This window comes from Phycodurus eques, chromosome 13 (genome assembly GCF_024500275.1).
Source record: "Phycodurus eques isolate BA_2022a chromosome 13, UOR_Pequ_1.1, whole genome shotgun sequence".
Lineage (NCBI taxonomy): Eukaryota > Metazoa > Chordata > Actinopteri > Syngnathiformes > Syngnathidae > Phycodurus > Phycodurus eques.
In genome coordinates, this window is record NC_084537.1 from 24,814,709 (window position 1) to 24,835,960 (window position 21,252).

Consider the following 21,252-nt stretch of genomic DNA (forward strand, 5'->3'; position numbering starts at 1 on the left):
GGCTTGTAAACACAGAAATTACATATCTGGTTTGGCTATGGAATGATTTTTACATTAGATCTCTGATTTTACTGCCTTACTGTTCCACAATACAAACAGTTAGGTCCCAGATTTGGACAATGACGACGACACCGCCACAATGCATTTGAAATAACAATCAATGCGTGGATATTGTATGTATAAATGGTTCGGCCAAATACGGCATTTACGCTTGGTGCGAGTACCACCATTTTGAGTGGCTTGAAATGGTAAAAAATGCCAGCACGGCGTCGTAGTGATTGTCACGTCTGCCTCGCAGGCGAGAGGTTGTGGGTTTGAATCCCGGCTGTGTGGAGTTTGCGTGTTCTCCCTTGGCGTCGGTTGCCTTGGCTTCACTGCAGCCGCCGTCACCTGCTGCTTTTTGGTGCCGCCTTCACTTTTGTCTTTGCTCAATTGCACCTATCGCTAATGGGGACTATCAAATGCGTTTGCCTTGAGTCTTGACTTGCTTTCACAGTTTGTGATTGGGAGGAGTAGCAAATGTTGTGGTAGGTGAGTGTCTGCTCGCAAGCTAAAGCTTTGAAACTGAAAATTAAAAAAAGGCTTCTAACGCTCTTCCCAATATCGTGTCTTTATGCATCAAGTGCATCCTCTAACTGCCACCGTGTTGTCACCTCCCCACACCCCCCAGACTGCATTTATATCTCTCCATACACAGCACCATCCCCCATCATCCCCCACTGACCTTCCAGTCTCTGCATGCGCCCATTACATTCCTAATCCCACTCACAACTGCGTGCGCACCCCAGTACGGACCGCTTGCATGCACAGATAAACGTAAATAGTGAAACGATGGATGTCAGGGCACTGTCAAATCATAGTCAAGATTACAAAGTGGAATACACGTACCGTAAATTCCCGTGTATAATGCGCATTTTTTTTTTACCACAAAAAATGGTCAAAAGTCAATAGTGCGCATTATACATAGGTATGGGAGAAAATGAAAAAGAACTTTCACATTTTATACATGTATGCCGCCATCTGGAGGTTTATGAAAAAGCTGTACACTTTCATTCCACTATTCCACCGCTGTAAAGATTAGCGTGGGAAAGCTTTACAAGCCCCAAATATGCATTCTGGTTAAACATGGGCTTAATCACAAATGAGCACAAAACATAATTTAGCACTTTGGAAATGTAAAATATTGAAATCAACCTCGCGATTCCCAATGCAAGGCGATGTCTTGCAATCTTCGTTCATTGCCATAATTAACGTCCTTATTATTACGTTAATTATTGTTGTCGTTTCTGTCTTTGTTACCAGCAGTTTGTTGAATATGTTATACACTTTATTTATGGTAGATTTTTATTTTTTTATGAAAGCATGACTTTAGGTATCGTGTGAAAGAGGGACCTTCTGGTCAATTCCACCACATAGATAAGCCCTACAGGGCCATTAAATGTGAAAGCAAGACTCAAGAAAACTTGAGCATCAATATCTTGAACAATTCTATCCGAGCGTTATTCATCAAGAACATTGACACCGTTATTGTATTTTGAATCATTTCCTGTACTAAAGCGAGATAGCATGCACTTGCTCTATCTGCTAATCAGATGGTTTGCTGTGAGCAGGACAAAGTTGGGGAGAGCGATCACGGCCGGCAGAAATGTAGAAACGACGATCGAAGAGAAACATATCTCGCCGCTTGGCCAGCACTAATACGGAGTGTTTAACCCTTTGCAAACGTACTGCAGCAACATTCTGGAGTCGATCCCAGTGCGGCTGGCCGTACGGCTACTTGCGTTTGATACAGCAATGACGCTGACATCGTTCCAAGGATGCTGAGGCTCTTGTAAGGAGCATTTACTGGCATCCGTTGTGCCGCTCCATTTCGTCGTCCGCTGGGCCACCGTCAACAAGTGAAGTGGAGACAGTTGTGTTTGTTTACTTGGTGAGCCCCGCTGGCCCACCGCACTGGATGGGGGTCTCAATGCAGCGTGCCCAAGCGGATCATTAGCAAGTCTGCAAGTCAGAGTGAGCCATTGACTCACATGAGCGCGTGTCGTTTTAGCAAAGATGGAAAAAGAGCGGGATTGGTGGCCGGCTTCAACCTTTTGCCTTCACCGCCCCCTCCAATGCATTTATCCTCACTAATGCTCAAAAAGAGGGCATTCTTGCTTCATTACTTCTCCTAAATAGCGCATTTCCCAGCGGACACACTTCGCATTTTTACTTCTCCTCTCGCAAAGATTTGCCTTTTCCTTTCAATTGAGGTGTACAGGTTGTAGGTCAGATTAATGATGGGGAAAAAAAAAGTTTAGACATGATTTATCTCCTATGTCACTTTGTTTTTGCATCTCCAAAACCTGGCAATTGAACAGGGGTGTTTCGACATTTTATATTCACTGTAGCTGTCATAGCTGATATGAATCATCTAATCTTCCACTTTTTACCACGCTCGTCCTCATTAGGGTCGCGGCTGAGTCGGCGCCCGACCCGGCTGACTTTCGGCGAGAGGCGGGGTACACCCCGGATCGGTTGGCAGCCAATCGCGGGGCACATATTGACAAACGAGCATTCACACTCACATTCACACCTGAGGACAAGTTAGCGGCTTCATGAAACCTGTTTTTGGAATGTGTGAGGAAGCCGGAGTACCCGGAGAAAACCCACCCAGTGCAACCCTGATATGAACCGGTGAAATATTGCCCTGCATAATTTCATGGAATCACATTCATTTTTTTTCTCAGAAACTAAACTATCAATTCAATGACCTTGCGTAAATCTCCGTTGTACAGGAATCCAAAGAGCATTCCTTTACTCTGACAGTGTGTCTTGATGCTAAAGTCAGAACTCTGAAGTTTAGCAGAGAGTAGCTTGTTTTTTTGTTTTTTTTTTCTCTCAGAAGAGCTAGAAAATGTGCTGATATGAAGTTATGGTAAACGTTAGCGGGTAAATGACTTTCTCCTGACCTCTCGCGCTTTGAGGAGGGACACGATGATCAAAGTGCAGCCGCTGAGCTCAGCCTGGAGATGGACGTGCTCGAGCTGCTTTGCTGCTGCACAATTGCACGCGCACCTGAAAACAGCCGTGCACTCACGCACGCGCACCGCACGCCCAGCCGTTCGGGCGCCGCACACGAAAAACACTTTCATTGAAACACTTGATGTGCACAGACAAGCAGAACAGAATGAGAGCATTTTGATTGGTCAGGATTGTGGATTGTGAATTGTTCCCTGAGAAGAAGAAGAAGAAAAAAAGAGAGTCTGTATAAAGACAAGATCTTCTCGGGATTTTTGTGGGTCAGGGTGGGGAGGAGGGGCGCTGCCCTCTCACTGATTTGCGAGTGTGTTTGGCCGTGTAATTGTTGTGATGCAGCTCAGAGTAGATGGGCAGCAAACAAAAAAAGAAACCTGCAATGTCGAAAAGGTCAACTTGGAGGTGGGGTCGCAATCTGCCATTGTCTACGTCGACAACTGAACAGCGATGGTTCCTCGGCCCCAGGGATTTAGCGAGAACAATCACCATGGCAACAAGGTCAAAAACCGAGCATGAAAACGAGACCGAGGAAATCCGAATTTAAACAGCTGGTATAAATAATGACAAGCTTTATTAAGTTCATCCTTCTGACATGTAAAAATAGGAATAATAACAACCAAAGCAAACCCAACAATAAAAACATGAAATGATGTGATTGCTGTCAGAATTGGAGAATTATTGAGCTCGACTGTATTACTCAAAAGGTTTCTTTATTGCTGCCACCCAACAAAACGCAAGATGGCACTTCTGAATCTTGAACACACACTTCAATCAGTCAACAATCAACAATCGCTTGGAATGTACGCCCCTGAAAGTCCGCCACACAATTGGATCAGGTTGTTTGTAAACATCACCGATTGGAAACAAATCCTTTACATCTTGACATCAATGTTTCAGGTGGATTCAAAGGAAGGCCGCCTGCGCCCATTGCAACAAATCCAAGTTGTGAAAAAGATTTACACATGCCATCAAAAGAAACCTCCAAAGTCCTAAACCACAGAAATGACGGAATCTCGTTTCGATGCCGTCGCTCACTTTATGACGTACTTCCTGTTTGTGTTGCAACCAGATTCAGAAAAGTGGACTAACGTGGCTGAAATATTGCGCAGCCCAACAAGGCCGGAGCGAAAGTGACTTTATAAAAAACAACGAATGCATCACTTCACCGGTTTCCTAACTTCCGCAATAACCCTGGTTCCTCTCCGGGATCCAAACTTACTTCAATGAGTTACGTAATGAGTTACAGGCTCTCAAATAGATACCCCACTTATATACTGACCATTGGCATACATCCAGGCTCTCTTTTTTTCGTCAAATTACCATGAAAACCGACTGCACTGAATGTTTGAGAGGCGACCTTATTTGTAAAGCGAGATCCGCTACTCACCTCGTTTTATTTTTCTTGAGTCCGGGGCTCACCAACCTTTTTTTTTTTTAAAAAAAAACGAATAATGCAAAAACCTATCAATTTAATACACGTCTGAAAAAACACATTTGCGTAAATCACCTCTAAGCCACAATATGTTATTTTTAATAATGAATGAATGATATTCGTCTATGTGAAGACACTTAATTGTCTCTCACAATAATTCAAAAATAGAACAATTAAAATAAGTGTTTACATTTTCAAATGAACACTTCCACCATTTTTTTTGGTCAGTTTTGCCATATCATGGAACTATATATATATATATATATAAATATATATATATATATATATATTTTTTTTAAACTAAAAAATGGTCAGTAACAATCAGTGACCCAATAAAAACTGCCCTAGGGACCCATGTTGGGTCGCAACCCTCAGTTTGGGAAAGACTGCGGCTTGGAGAAGCCATTGCGAACGTCCCCCAGTACGGCCTACAGCGTTTGCCACTCTTTGCAGCCTCACGTTGAGTATTGTTGATTGTTTTACGACGGGTAGTCGCTTGTATCGTCGGTCGATTTTCAGCACGCTCGACATAAAGTCTATCAGGCCTCCCGTTGTCTATTTGAGCCAGTGTGTGTTTAGTGTTTTTGTAAATGAAGCTGAAGAAAAGCAAATCGAACATTTTCATCTTAAAGTGCACAGCGGCAGAAACAGTCTTGTCGCGGGCTTGCAGAAGTGTTTGGGTTTGGTTCAAAGACAGAGTGAGTCTTAATTATGCCGCCTCGTTGCTGGGAGCAGATTTACTCGAGCAAGATAATTGACCTCGGGCAGGATTACGGTTATGCAAATTTTTATCTGCAGAGGAAACATGTATAATCCTCATTTTAGTGCCTTGTCACGGCAATTTGAAGGCCTTAGTCTTGAGGCCGGTGAGGCTACTTGGGTAAATTCCTTCTGTAGCTGCCATTGAGCTCCATAGTATTGTAGGCAGGGAGAAAAGAAAGGGGAAAAAATAGAGCCGCATCTCATTTTCTGCTCTGGCTAAAAGGCTAATCTCCTAACTCCCATTAGAGTTCACCCCCTCGGTAAAAAGGTTCTTTTTTATGTGCGGCACAGGTTTCCTTACACAAGGCTGACTGCGCTCTCGGCCGTCTCTCCGCGTTTTCCGTCTGCGATGTCGTGCCGCGGCATGTATTCTGAAATGAGAATAACTGCTCTCATGGGGTTTTACACTCGCCTGAACTGTTTGTGTGGCTCAAACCACAAAAAAACGATTGTGGTTTAGTTCCGTTTTCAAGCTCGTTAGAATAATCACAGTTCCACATTTCATTACGTTTGCGTATTCACCAATGTGACTGCTCTTGCCTTGTTTTTTCTTCTTTCTTATTCCCTACGTCAGTCCCCCCCCCCCCCCTCTCTTCCACTTAACGCAACCAGTCATTAGGTGTCTATTTTCAGTTCAATCGGAGGACACGAGTCAGATCTAAATCTGATGATGATGATGATGATGATGGCCATCCCCCTCAAGAGTACACAAATGGGTTTCCATGAACTCCAGCAGAAAGGTTTGCCAAGTTACACGAGGGGCTGATAGACACGCCCCCGTTCCGCAACAGCGTGTGACTGCACCGGCTCGTAAGAAAGGGTCGCGAAAAATTTGCCATGGTTTGATGAGCTCCGGAGAAGACGGCTGGCGTGCCCGCACAGAGCCCGCCCGGGCCATCAAACATCAACCATGGGATGAAAACAATTTTAGTGACCTCTGAACTCACAAACTCCTTCACTGACTTTATTCTTTATTAAAAACTCTAATGGTTGAATGGACAAAAGAAATCAAACATTCCAATCTCTATTGATGTAATGTCCCAATAGCGTCCCTTCTTAATGAACTGGAAAATGGGATCAAAAATTCCATTCTTTGTATCTGTGGACTGTAAATATTTGAAAGCAGTTATAGCTTTTCAGGCTTTGTAGTGTTGGCTTCAAATCCAAATTTCTTTTGCAACAGCAGTTGAAGCGTTTCAAGCCTACGTTTACTTTTGGCCCAAACTTCAGGAGCCTAACAATTTGAAAGTCAAGCTCACGGTCTTACAAAGTCTACTTTATCTCAACTGTTAAAGCAACACAAAAATAATATTGCACTTGTTTTGTTTTCCCTCTGTGGTTTATATTTGAATGTACACTGAGGTAAAATATAAGTAGATGGCGGTAAAGCGCCTTTGTTGAGAGGCTTACCGGTTTTCCTGGTTTGAAAGCAGTAAGTACATGTAGCGGATGTGCCAAATTATAACAGAACTCATCTACATCACATCAGGTCTCAAAATAACCAAATCAAGGAGGTAGTCCGTTTATAACGGAGGTTGTGTTCAAGCTATCAGAAGTCTGTTTCGAGCTGAAATGTGTTTGATGCTGTTATTCATAAAGGTGTTAGTTTAAGGCTTCAAACCGGCGTGTCATCAATAAGTATGTGGTGAGCCACCTGTGTCTCGGATGGGGGGGAAACGAGACGCGCAGGACAAAATGAATTGCGGCGTCGCAGCCTCAGCGGGCTGCGCTAAGCGGGTCCACCAGAATGGTGAAGTCAGGAGGAAGGCGCGTCTGGCCGCAGGTGTTGATTTGGGCACGTTTCTACTGAGGCGTGCGAGGAAAGCCGCGACGCGAGGTGCACCGGCCGAGGTGTCAGCGGCCTTGCAAAGCCACTTGCCCTCAAAGCGTGTGGCTTTCCTCCATCAGGTGGCCTTCATTTCTCAAATGAGGACGGCGACAGCATGCACCAAACGCCTCGCGCGATTTCATTTTGATTAAAACTTCAGCTTGAAGTTGTACAGCGCCAGACCTGAATGCTTTGACTTCTTTGTGCAAAAAAACAAGCCTGCGATCGTTTTCGAGGAAGTGGCTCTTTATCTTAATGAGCTCTCATGGTTTCATCCGACCGCAAAGAAGCCTCCCCATCTGCCGAGCGGGATTAGTTTCATCGGGACGTTTACTGTGTTGCTGCTCATTTCCGATAAAAGTGGGATTTGGGGATTTTGATTCTTGACAGCTGCATGACCCTGGCTGTGGAATTAAAGAGGCTCGCTTGTTGCACTTGTTGTTGTCTGTTAAAACCTCTTTTGCTTTTTGCTAGAGTCTGCTTTGATCACAGTGTATATATACACAATATATATACACAATGACAAAAACAGATTCAGAGAAGCGAGATATTCCGCACCCAGGGCCTTTTCAGAACATTTTAGACTGCAGGAATGATTTGTGGGGAATGCGTTATGTCTTGTGCCACCCTACTTTTACCAGAGTCAAAGTTACACGCGCAACTGTTCTTCTACTTAAGTACAGTGTATCAGTACTTTTATATCTTCTTGTGTTAAGGAAGAGGCCATTTTGTCTTTTCCAAAGACATTTTGCAGTTTCTGTTGAAGTGGAAGCTGAAGTGATATCGAACTTACCTGTCGCTCTACCGCAGTTACTGTTTTTTTTTTTGCTTCGTCCACCGTCCACCATCCCGCTGTTGTCTTTTTCTTCTTTTCCACTGTCGCAGTTGTTCCGTGTGCGTCCGCTGGGGCACCCTCAAGATTTGCTCGTGTTCCCAACTGAATCCTTTCCAGACTTCTGAAACAGGGATAATAATTTAGAATGCAAAATGCGTACCAGTAAATATAACCGTTACTGTACGACGACCACGCGTGCAATACGCGGCAGTGTGAGGGCTGGTCGACTTTACAGCCGGTTTGCGTCATTCATTCATCATTCTCCATATGCAAGGCGACAGTGAACTCGCACAGTGGGAATATTTCATTCGAATCCCCTGACCTACTATCGTACAGCCTTAATGATAATAAATCGTGATCGTGAACAAAGGAAATGTGTGAGTTACATCACTCTGAGCCGACAGCGCATGTGTCGTCAAATACTATAGCTGGCGGTCGTAGTGGAATTAATCATGAGTCTGTATTGTCTTGAAATGTAGGTCATGCCATGATCTCAATACAATCCACGCATTCAGCACGAGCAATGTGAACTGCGGTGTCTCCCGTGTGAGAAATAATGCCTTGCTGGTTTGAGTGACACGTCGTCGCGATATCCGCGCCATCAGATTCTTTTCTATAGCTTTGAATTCTTGTTGGAACGTCCACCGATGAGTTCTTTCAGATTCCTGCTTTAGTTCCTGACTGCTGCACCCTCACAGCATCTTAGACAAACACAACTAAGAGAAACATGGACGTCCAGTAATCCCTTTCTCAACTTTCCTCATCTAAATACAGACATGGAGCCGACATGCGTAAAGGGCAACGGTGGAATTAGCCAACTAAAAACTGTGCTACTGGTAATTCAATATATTGAGCATAAAGCTACAAGGTGTGTCAGAAAGGTCCCAGGACTGGTGTCACAAAAGACAAGAGTGCATTTCAAAACCAAACGACAAACTCACTGTTGTGTTTGGATTTTTTGTGGAAAGTTTAACATTCACTCATTCAAATGATGACTCTTATAATTGTACGATTGTTCTTTTCACTTTGGCTCTAATACTCTGCTAATGCATCTTAATATATTGTGCAGGTGTAGCTTTTGTGATGAGCGAGCGCACCGGCTTGTGCGTCTGCTTACACGGCGACAGAGTGCACCATTCTCATACTGGGACCATTTCATTTCCCTGATTGTCACTATGTTTGCAGTCTATTTACTGGATACTGTATTCGTCTCCCATGTTTTGCAAGCATGTGGAGAGCAACCGGAAGTGGACTCTTGCGCATTTTGTAGTATTTGCATCTTTGAGCTCCATTTTAACGAATCGAGATTTCAAGATTTTTGCGCAGCAGTCACCGTAGGCCCGTCCGGGGTTCAGGCATCGAGGTGCTGCAAATCTCTCGGTGTTTGGCCGAGCTGAACTAAAACCGCCTTAACTATAAATCACTCTCAGGCTATGCTGGAGGGACCGACGAGCTCTGCTGGCTGAGGCTTTCCGTACGAATCCAGAAAGGTGTGCGGCTGCGCACCTTTTCTGGATTAAGCACAGCGACGGAGAATATGGTCTGCCCCATGGACAATTTACGACATGTCGTAGGGATTCGTGTCCTGTGAGTGCTGCTCCTGCCTTTGACAGTTATATCGGCAAATTCTATGTGGTTTTACACTTTGCATTTGGTCTCCATAAAACACATTAATAATCTGCCAAAATCGAGCTCTACATGATTACCTCTCACGTTTAAAAAAAATCAACAACAAAATAACTGTATTGCTTTCTTCGTCTTCTGTAACATTTTCCTTTAGCTTGCCCCCCTAATTTGTATCCCAGACGAGCCGTATGTTTTTAAATCTGCACTAATTAAAAACCAAAGTGACTCCAAGCAGATGGCATGTCATAGCCTGCGTAATTATTGCCAAGTGAACTGTGGCCCCTGTAGACCTTGACTCAAATCAGTCGCTGCCTTGGTTGGACTGGATAAGAAGCAAACACGATCACGTGGGTCCGCTGGAGAACTGCAGAGACCACGTATCAAGGCAAGATTTTTCGCATGCCATGTAATGCAGAACATTCTGTCGCAACTTTTCAGTTCGTGCCACAATCTCCATTTTGGAATTTTAATGCATTTTTTACAATCAGCTGCCACTGCCATGAGATGCGGAAAGACAAAACACAAAATGAATTGTTAACACAAGGAAGAAAGCTGCAGCGATCCAACAGCTACTTAAACGATCGTCGGACTAAATGAAATGCCGACGTAGCCGGGATCGTGCAAACCTAAAAAAGCAATGTAGAAGCGATACAAAAATACAAAATAAATACAAAGCAATGGAAAATACAATATACGTGGAGCGCAAACTGCTAAATATTCATGAACTAACAGCAGAGTTTGCCAAGGTTGTAGTAATCAGAGACATCAAGGAATTGAAAAATACAGCGGTAGAACTCCTTTTCAACTCAGGACGTAAAGTAGTAATATCAGGAAAGGAATCCGACTACATTGCGCGAACTGCTTGGACATGGAACAGGACATTGATCCGGACATGAACAACTACCTGACACGTCTGCAGTAGGAATTAATACGACTGTAATATGGGATACAAGGGCAAGTTATCCGAGATCCGCGTCGACAATAGAAGTCTATACGCAAACTTTAATAGCATCAGCAACTATGCACAGTTGTTCTCATAGCTACTCCGCATCACTGCCATTTCTCTAGCACAGGAAAGGAAATAAACAACATAGTAAACAAAACCCAGTGGCGGAGTTTAGGTATGCTTCATGTTCAAATGAATACTACGGGTGGACAAATGTATCTGCCGAGAGGCTCAGATCTTAATTTATTACGTCTCCATCATCAACAACAACAACCAAAAAAGAGTAGCGCCCTGGTGGGGTCGATTAATTCTGATGGCGGGCAAACAAATGTCACAGAAACAAAACAAACAAACACAAAACCTTAGCGGAGGTGCAAATGAAATTCATGAAATGTTCCGTCTGACGCGGGACCTCCGGGCTTCGAGACGAATCGGAAAATTCAGCTCAGCCGTTGTCACTTTTCCAACAAGCAAGGAAAGTGGCATTTCTTTTGTTGTTGTCTACGTATACGCGCGCACCTCGCAGTTTGGAATGAACACAATGGGAAGATAAGAAGGATTCACCTCTTTGATCTTCCCATCATTAAACAGCAACATGTCGACGTCACTTAGTTTTATATGCCAAGACGACGGGCCAGCTGGATAAAGCCCGACGGCCGGGATTTAGTTTTAGTACGGAGATTAGGCCTCGGGGAAGAGCGACCTTAACGCCTGTCCTGTCGCTTTCCTTCTCTCTCTCTCTCTCTCTCTCTCTCTCTCTGTGTACGTGTGCAGCCCGGAGAACGTGCGCCGCCGCGGAGTTTGCCTGCCTGAACGGGCAGTGTGTCCCAGGGCGATGGCGCTGCGATGGCGAACCAGAATGTCCGGACGGTTCTGACGAGGCGGAGGAGACTTGCAGTAAGCGAAACCTCTTCACTTCACTTCATTCAAATGTTTTGACGTGTCGCTTACGAGCAGGGGTCGTGAGATCTTTGCCCATTTTGTGTGTTTCCTTTTAAACTCCTGCCAATTCATAGGACACTCAATTATACACAGTAGTTGGATTTTTCCAAGAATTGAACCTGAAGCAGTTATTGGAGCGGATCTTTTGAGCCACATCTTTGACACCTTCGTGCTCGCCGAACAGACTTTTGAGGCATATTTTCACTGAGTTAGGTCAAATTTGGAATCATTCAGTCTTAGGAGTGCTCACGTTTACATGTTCCAATGTGTAGTTCTTTGTGACCTTTAACTTGGACTTATGTTGGCTTTCAAAATTTGTTTGATGGTTAACTGTGAGAAATGGGTGTTCTACTGCTTCTCTGTGAGGCATTTGGATCCAATTCGACACCCATTTAAGTGAACTCATATTGCTCTGTGTCTGATAAAGAGCTGCAGATTGAACACAATCACGTAGAAGGAAATTATATGTCCTCGCAATTCAATGAACCAGAATTTTCATGAAAATGAGCTTTTGTTTTTTTAACTGAGCTGAAGCATCTGACAGACCGGGAAAGTATCGTAGATCAGGTGAATTCTTTTGACATTTTGGGTGTCGCATCGTCCGACGCTGTCAGGTGTTCATCTGGTGTGGAAACGCTTTGATTTCACTCGCCCTGTGAGAGCCTCGCTGATTTCCCTCGTCACCTCGGCTCCCGTGGCACCGCAGCCGCCTTGCCGACCGACTTCCGCTCGCCCACGCACTTGTGCGCACGCAAGAAAGGCGGCGATTACCTGCAGCACTGAGTGGCGGCTCTCTGGCTGTCAGTCAGTCAGTGATGCCCGCCCACACACGAACGCCGGCGGGGCTTGGATGAGTCCACCGCTCAAATGAGAGGCCCCGCTCACTTATTTGTTGTTTCATTTTTGCTCACATCAGATTGCGGCAGCATATCTGACTTTCATCAATGCTTGTTTATCTTTCCAAATAGGACTATTCCGAAATAGCCGCAGATAAAACTGATGCGACAACTGTATCTGATCTGAAACAATTGTTTTTCACGTGCAGACAATATTGCAATAAGCAATTCAACGTTGATTTTATGAGTCGACCACATTTCAAGTCCATCAAAGTCAATAACATAAACCAAATAACTTGAATTACACTACATGTGAAATATGAACACATTTAAATCAGCAAATCCGTACGTTTGCAGGTTTGCGTGGTGGAGTTGGTGGCAAAAGGTGGAAGATCCAAGTGAAGGAAAGCAGGAAGGCAAAGAGTCTTGAAAAAGTATTTCTTGACAACAAAACAAGAAAGGCAAACAAGGATCATGGAAAACTAGAAATACTTCAAAGTAACAAAGAAATACTAGGAAACAAAACACTCACCACTGCAGAAAACAAGACAAAACTAGCGATAGGTAGCTAACTGACGAGACAGCGAGGCACACCCGGAAGAGACACGAGTAGCTGGAGGGAGCTGATTGGTAGACACAAGGAACAGGGATAACGCGAACGGGTGGAAACGAAAAGCAAACGAGCGAGACATGACGCGAACGTGGGAAACAAGAAAACGAGACAAAACGAAATTCAATTGAGTTCAATTTCAGCGAGCTGTCGACGCTTTACGATTTGGAATTTAAAAGTGAATTAATTCGCCTGGGCTTCTTTGACAAGTCTGAATGCTTTCCTGGATTCATTTTTCACTATTTTTTTGAAATGAAGCAAATATCTATAATTTGACTTATGTGCTCTACTACAAAATAAAATATAATAACAATATCTGTCACTGTTGATAATAAACTGCGCAGCTAGCAAGACTGTGCGTAACAGAGGCTAGAAATGTGTCCAAAAATTTTTTTTTTGTAATTTTAATTTTTTGAAAGCGTTCCTGGCGAAATGGTGAATTTAAGCCTCGGTAGGATTAAAGAATAATTGACAAGAAGAATTATTAAAAAAAATATATATTGACAGAAACGATGTGTGTCAAATGAACTCTTACAGAGAATAATGTTAGAATATTTAAAACATGCTTCAAAGACCCATTGTCACGACTTGTCCGTTAGACCGGCATAATGTAAAAAAGGAAATTCCGAAAATTTGGTGACGTTTCAGAATTTGAGACCAACTCTTTTTCTTTTTAGACTAACCAACACTTTGACCTTGAATTGAGAATTGCAATTGATTTGTGTGTTTTTGTTTTTGCCTCATCCTCGTCACTGCTTTGTTTGTGTGCTGGTCGGTTGGATAAATAATGTAGGAAGCTGACTCCCTCGGAAAGTAGGAAAACATAAAGCGACCTCTGACGGGGAACGTGTTTGTTTTCAGAATCCAATTAAAGATAAACGAAGAAGTGATTCAGATCGCCTGACTGCACGATAAGAAGACAAAAATCTGGGCTGACAAAAATGCCATTTATATGTAAATCGCCTGCCGTGTGCACTTTATTCACATGATGTTGCATGTTGCAGTGTCAGATTTTCATCACGCTAAGAAGTAAATAACTTTTTAAAAGGCTCCTGCATCCCACTTTCCCCTAAATGGTGGAAAGATATGGCCGTTGTGTTGCAGGATTAAAGGAAAAACAAAAACAAATACAAACTCAAAATGAAGTCAAGAATAAATGACACAGCTAACCAGTTATACTTCCGTTCATCTACAAAAAAAAAAAAAAAAAAGAATGACCTACATTTACAACCTAAATTCTAATATTTGTTCCATGAACTTGTATTGCTTTATTTGATTGGCAATCAACCACAACAACAGCTTTTGGTTGACTGTTAAGAGAGCTCAGCAAGTCTGACTATTGTTCTCTTATGTATAATAACATTCAGTCCAACGATGAAATCCATTTGTTGGACACCTCATGCTGTGTTGACGCTAGCGTCTGTGTTCGGGTTGCGTGCAGTGTTTGTATAGCTTGAAAATCCCAAAATGGTCATGGAAAAGTCGATGTCAAGACACGGCATTCGCATCCGTTGTTCGTGTGCGGTCCGAATGTTGTAATTATTGAAATCTAAAAGGAAGTTTCACAGCTTTGAGAGAGCAGGGAGCCGAAAATAATTGTTTTTTTTTGGTGTTTTTTTTTGAAGAAGAAGCAGACGAAGAACATTAACTGCAAATGAAAACACCAATCTGTTGGATATTTAGGATTAGTACTTGCTGTTAGATACAGAAAAACAAAAAAGAAATGATTTGTTGCTCAATATGAATCGGTCTTGAGAAAATAATTTTCTTGCACAAAGTGAAATGTCACCAAGCGTCATCACTCTGACTGCAATGATTTGCTCTCAAATGATAAGCCACTCGACCTCACATGAATCAATGAAAAGCTGCAAAAGCAGAGCTTGCCGTGCTTTATTACACGAGGAGGAAGGCCGGGCCTTTGCGCTGACTGCATCCAATCTTTACTAGTTAGCGGAGAAGCACGGATGCCATTATGCAAATAAGACATGAGGCGATTACGTCTCGCTCGCCATACGTTTACCACATCGAGCTCTGCTTTGACGAAATCGGAAGTTCAACCAGGCAGCGCTATCGCGTGCTCTGGAACTCTCATGCTGTTATTTAGTTTGCCCCTCCGTTCTCGGATTCTGTCTTGTTCAGTTCCGCGTGTGCTGCGCGTGAAAGCGCACAGTGCAAACGCAGGCTGCCGAGGCTTTTTGGAAGGAGACATCTGTGCCATCGTCATTCTGCCTCACTGAGTGGATCCACAATTACATGCTGGACTGTGCTAAGAATCCTTTTCCGAGTGAGTTACGCGCGGTCCGTGAAAAATGAATGAGAAACACGGGAAGGGCCAAAGCTCCTCCTTTTTGGATGAAATTATTGTGTAATTAAGCAGGAAGTGGGCCACGGTTTCCAGCTGCGCAGCCCCTTCATGCAAGCGTCTCAGCAAAGTCGTGACAGTTATATGCTATCAATTATCTTTTGATTCCTAAAAATGTACACAATATAGCGGTGAGCCAAAAGAAACTGACAGTGTCACGTTTCGTTTGGCTTTGGCTTTGGGTGAGACGCTGCCGATAATGCGGGAGAAAGCCGGAAAACTTTGCCGAGCGAGGGAGGGACATGCAAACGCGACACAGGAGGGCCCAAGCTGAGATTTCAATGCAGAACCAGACGTGCTCGAACTTACGCCGATAGTTTAAAATGTATTTTTCTATGATTGGCTTTCCTGATGACTTGAGTTTCTATTGCTGTGTATTTGTTTCCCAACACACAGACAATCAGGCCACTCACATGCATGCAGGCAGGCAAGAGTGTCCCTCAAAGTCATCAGGATTCAAACTAGCATCTCGCCAACAGCTGGTAGCGATTCATTTTGTCCGCAGCTGGACTCGAACCGTGACCCTCCGGTTACAAAGCCCAACCGCAGATTGGCTTCTGTCGTCCAAATAATGTATTCTTATCGGTACGCACGTTGTTCGTCGTGGTTGTTTTTTGCCGGAAATCTACTCAGTGCATTAGTTATGGTGAAAAAGCTGTGGAATGTTCATAATTACTGCAGCGGTTGTGGTATCCAGTATTTGCAGTACTGCGAAGGTACTTGGAAATGACCGTTTGACCAGGCTGCGTATTTGCCACGCAGCACCTTCCAACAACTTCCGCTTCCAGGCTTCAACTCCGTTCTGCAAAGACACTCTGCGCTCCGCTTTTAAATCCATCGCACTTGACAGGCATGGCAAGTGCATCGTCTTCCGTTAAATGAGGACTTAACCCGGGAATAGGTGCCTTCATGGAAATGTGGACTTCTCAGACATGGGGGCGTATACCAAACTATTTCACAATCAAACCCCAGGGCTCCAAAAGGCAGAGATCCCCGAGCATTCACAGCTGAGTTTCCAAACTCTTGTTGACAGCTCACTTTGTGCTAAAATTCGTTCATCGACTTTATTCTTTCTTTCTTTATTCTTCATAATACAGTTGGCCTTTTAAGTGATGTCATCGATTTTTAGTGGAAAGATATGTTGAAAGTTGTTTTGGTCTTTCGTTCGCTTGAGAATCAGGATGACTTCAAAATGCAGAGTTGCACATACAGTTTGTTGCTTCGGGTTATTTCTCGCATATGTGCTTTTGTGTCATAACGTGATAGATAGTAAGTGTCTTTGCTATCATTTTTATGCAATACAACTGCTATAAAGACGCACACTGGTGGAAACTGTCAGAAAAGCAGAAATCGTAACTGACGAGTGCACTTGCTTGGCAAATGGGGAAACAAGATTTTCCCATCTTGTAGTCTCATATCACACGTCTGTTCCTTTCTGTTGCACATTTATAATGCAGGAAGGAGGACTCAGACGCGCCAACTCAGTTTAATGAAGCAGTTACGTCCGACTCGTGTTTTCACTTCTTTTGCTTTTTCACCTCTCGGGCTGAAAGACACGTCGATGTATTCAATTGTGTCACGGTTCTCTTAATTGCATCCCGCTGAAACGGTGCTGTGGAAACAAAGGCGAGCTATCGGAGCGCTTCTCTTCCGAAGGTGCGGCGGCTGGATCAGTTGTCACTTTGCAAAACAATTGCTCTTTTGGAAGACCAGAAATAAACCCTGGTTGTTTTTTTGTTAAGACTATTTCACCCATCCATCCGTCCATCCTCCATCCATTCATTTCTTCATTAATTCATTCATTTACGACAGCTCATCCTGTTCAATTTCACGGGCGAGCTGGAGCCAATCACCACGAGTACACCCCGGACGGAGCGGCTATCCGTCATGCGCGGGGCAAAACAACAATTGGCGCTCATGCTCCCACTTACGGATAATTTGGAATTCTTCAATGAACAACATGCCTATTTTTGCAGTGTGGAAGATCAGAGTAGGGATTCGAACTCACAACTTCTAACTGTGAGGCGGACGTGCTAGCCCCTCGCGGCACCACGCTGCTGCTATTTGAAGAAATGACTTCGTTCAAAATGAACCTAGTTTAAGGTTGCTAATAGTTTGTCTACGTTAACTTAAATGAATTAACGCTTGCACAAATCAGATTTCACATTTTGGGACACGACAAAAAAGACCTCACAGCCATTTCTACTGTTATTATTATGATTGTAATTATTGCCACATTTGTTTGCGTGTTGTACGGGATTTTAGAAAGTTGTCGTCCTTTAAAAAATATCAAAGTACCTCCACTGCAAATTAAACAAAAGGCGTTTCTAATATTTTGCTCCTCTCATGTGGTTAAAACAGGGACCAAATATACTGTATTCATATAATCAATAATAATAACCACAACGATAAACATTGGGTGAACCACATAGCTCACTGGCGATGTCGAGCAACATTAATGATTTTGTAAAGGCATCATTATTTTTTTTTTTGGGGGTGGTGCAGCTCTCGTTTTGGATCCCATTAAATTGGTGTACCTAATGAAGTGTCTAGCGAGTATGTGAATTGAGAGCGTACTCCGCTGAGGCGAGCAGCGCTTCCGACTCGGAGGCGCAAATAAATCAAAGGTCCACCTGTTGGAGCTCCGTGTGTGGACACGCCCGCCGCTTACAGCGACGGATCTCAAACAGTGGAGATGAATCCTCGTTCATCACAGTATAGCCTGTTGGTCTCTCGAATCATTTCCCTTTATTATACTGTATGGCCTCCTTCCCAAGAAGAAAAAAAAAGCCTTGAGGTGTGTCTTAATAACCTCACTAAATCAATATCTGTCTCCTGGAGCGGTGAGGTTCCCACTTGTTTTGTAATGGAGAGGTTGGGCTTGTGCGTGGAGGAGGAAGCGAGCTCCCACTTTATTAGAGAGTCATCAGTTAAAGGGCGAGACGGGTCGGTGGCTGGATGAATTCAAATTCCGCTCCACGCTCTGCCGCCTTCATCTTTTTTCCATTTGCTGTGGGTGAGATTGTGAAAGGTCAGGGAGCAGTTTGCTTCCTTTTTCTTGCTTCTGTTGCGCTTTTATGAATTCCCTTTCACCTAAAGGCTTCTCTCTGTCCTCTCGTCTGCTTTGTGTCCTCCTCTTGCCTCATTGGATTGTTTTCTGTCAGGCCGTGTTTGTTTGAACATCAGTCGGATTCATTTAGACAGCAAGTCATTACTCAAAGAAATGCTCTTTTTCTTCTTCTTCTTCTTCTTCTTCTTCTTCTTCTGCCCGTCTTTCTTTCCAGACATTGCTGCTTATAATCAGTCACTTGGTTTGCTTGGTCATTCCTCTCTTTTGGCTTGTACCTTCATTGCACACGTTTGCTCGATTGACATTCAGCAGTACACGCGTTGCACAATTTGGTCGTCAGCTCCCAATTCAAGTCTAAGTTTTTTTTATTGTTTTAAGCGGCATTAACATATAGGATTAAGAAAATATCTCGCAGGGCCAATGGAATGAATACACTCTATGATAGAAAATGTAGAATAGTATGTAATTAGCATAGTATAAAGTAATAGTCACTCCCATTTAGTTTCTGCTTAAACATCCATCCATGGATTTTCCATTTCAGTTATTCTTTTTAGGGTCACAGGGTGGAGTACATCCTTCACACGAACGTTCGGAGTTCCCGGAGATAACCCACACGAGCGCTTGGAGAAATAGAATCGAAACTCCGCAAAGCTTCCCACCCGTATCGGGTATCCCGTTCTGCTGCAGGACAAAAGTGCTCACCACTGCTCCACTGTTTTCCTTTTTTTTTTGGGGCTTTTGGTTCACCGTGACAACGTGAGACGTGAGGGTCATTGAGGTCCCATATACTATATCTGCTTTGTTTGAAACAACATGTGAAGTGCTTCGCACGATGAGCCTGTGAACAAATGAGTGCAAACCTCCTTTCCATTAAGAGCAACCTTCAGTGCTGTTCGTTGCACTTCTAATGAAGTAAAGCCGTCCCGTTGACGACACCAATCACTTCTAGGTTTCCTTTTTCCGCAAACTTTTCTCCCCTTCCCTCTCAGCTGATCCAAAACACACCTTCCCCCAAAGAAATGATGAATTTGTGACATTGTGCCTTGATCGTCTTGATGCAGAATTGTCTGATTTATGTTCAGTGGGTGCCGGCTTCAAAGCGCAGTATGAGCTCTAGTAGCAAACTTCTGTGCAGCGCTCTCTTATTTCCGACATTTGAAACCTTGTAAATCAAGCATACAAGTGGAAGATGCTAACGGTGCATGTACATTCAAGTGTGGCCCGATATGCTTATTTGTTTACAAGTGCTGATCAGATGTAAAATGGAATGAGTATCAGTATTTGCCCTTGTTATGAGAACACAGCAATAGTGAGCTGTTTAGAAGCCGTCCCGTGGCACTGCAGTGACCAGTGTTTTTTTTTCTTTTTTTTGGGGGGGGGTCCAGGCTTGGCTGCGTCAGCCCTTCTCACGAGTTGCTCTCCCCGGGCACCAGCTGCTTCTGTGGCCCACCGTGCCCGTCTCGCTGCTGTCATCTCACTGCAAATACGACAACATTTGTGCAAATATTACATTTGTGTGCTTCTCATTTGGCATGTTCAGTCCCACGTCAGGTTCACATTATGAACGTTTGCGTTTGAAATGTTTCTTCTTACTGCAAATCGCATTTTTGGATTAAGATCACTTTTATTTGAAGAATAATCACAGTATCATACATGTACAGTATGTCTTAAGTAATACTGTATAATAATTGAATCCTGATGTATGTTGCATAATTAGAAGTTCAATTTTCCTGTCACGCCACGCGAGAAGCTGTACTTTGCAGAGGCTTGTTAAACCTTCTCCCTGTCTCGTCCAATGACCTGCAATCCAGTTTAGTTGTTTTTTTTTTTTGGCAAGAGGCTGCATCGCTTATTTCCGCCTTCATCTCATCAAGTCTTGATGAAGCACGGCCGCCATGTTCGAAGAGATCCGTTTGGGATAGTTTTTGTCAACAACGCTGCCTCCGTAAACTCTCATTGAACGATAAGACCCGTGAAAAGCGAGCAAACACATCTTGGTAAACAACTGTGGGTGGAAGGGGTGCTGATGAGATTTGAAAATACTGTGTGAAATAATCATAGATCCATGATACGGCTTGTAGGCTGAATCTTTGATTTAAGCTTAAGGCTGCTCTGTAAGCAAAGATGTATAATTAACAACATGCGTCATAACAAACGCAGTGTAATCTGGATCAAACCCGCCCCGCTGCCAACCAGAACAGATTGGCAGGGAAAGGAGGAGGGTGCTGAGTTGTCCTTTGGATTTGCAGCCAACTGTGCATGTTGTCCTCCTCCTCAAAAAAACAAATAAACAAAAAAAAAAAAAAAAAGCCAAACTCATTTTTGTTTGACTAATCCTGGAGTTTTACCTGTATCATGAGGGCGCGATTCCTGGGGTGTCCTGTGATGTTTTCCATCAAGAACCCACGGCAGTAATCGTCTTATCACTTTCACAGGCAAGCAGACTTGCCCACCCGAGAAATTCGACTGCGGGGGATCCAATAAGTGTGTCTCATTGTCGTGGAGATGCGACGGCGAGAGGGATTGCGAGAACGGGGCGGATGAGGAGGACTGCGCATCCGGTGAGTTTGTCATTAAAAAAAAAAAAAAAAAAAAAATCAAAAAAAGATTGAATGAATTCATTTGTTTTCTTTCATGCACAAAGCATACGTATCTTTTCTGTTTTAACTTCACTCCAAAATGCAATTACAGTCTTGCTACTCTCATTGTGGCATTGCCAGATTTGTTTTTAAGCTTTCCCTCATCATACAGAGGCCTATGAACATTCTCTCATTCCAAGGATTTGATCTGAAGTTGACAACAAAATGACGCAGGACTCATTTTTGATGATTACCATAAAATTCTGTTGGCTTTCTGTTGAGGTTTGAGGGCTTGCGTCAGTGTGATTTCACTTCAATCCGGGAGTCTTCCGCAGGGGCCATCAGAGCCGTTGTACGTGACGTCGTCGCCTAACCGGCCAGTAAGACGATTCCGTCATTAGCCTGC

At 43.6% G+C, this 21,252-nt stretch overlaps 1 protein-coding gene across 5 annotated transcripts in view; it reads left to right on the forward strand.

The window, feature by feature from the left end:
* The window catches only part of LOC133411206 (low-density lipoprotein receptor-related protein 8-like), a 48,094-nt gene that overhangs the window by 3,851 nt on the left and 22,991 nt on the right, over positions 1 to 21,252 (forward strand). For 2 of the 5 annotated variants that reach the window (XM_061693243.1, XM_061693244.1), the window contains exons 3-4: positions 11,222 to 11,344; positions 20,703 to 20,828. In XM_061693243.1, coding sequence (XP_061549227.1) covers positions 11,222 to 11,344; positions 20,703 to 20,828 — 249 coding nt within the window. Of the gene's footprint in view, positions 1 to 11,221; positions 11,345 to 14,838; positions 15,120 to 18,134; positions 18,229 to 20,702; positions 20,829 to 21,252 lie in introns of those variants that run through there. The other 3 variants (XM_061693247.1, XM_061693246.1, XM_061693245.1) reach the window with 3 other exon arrangements.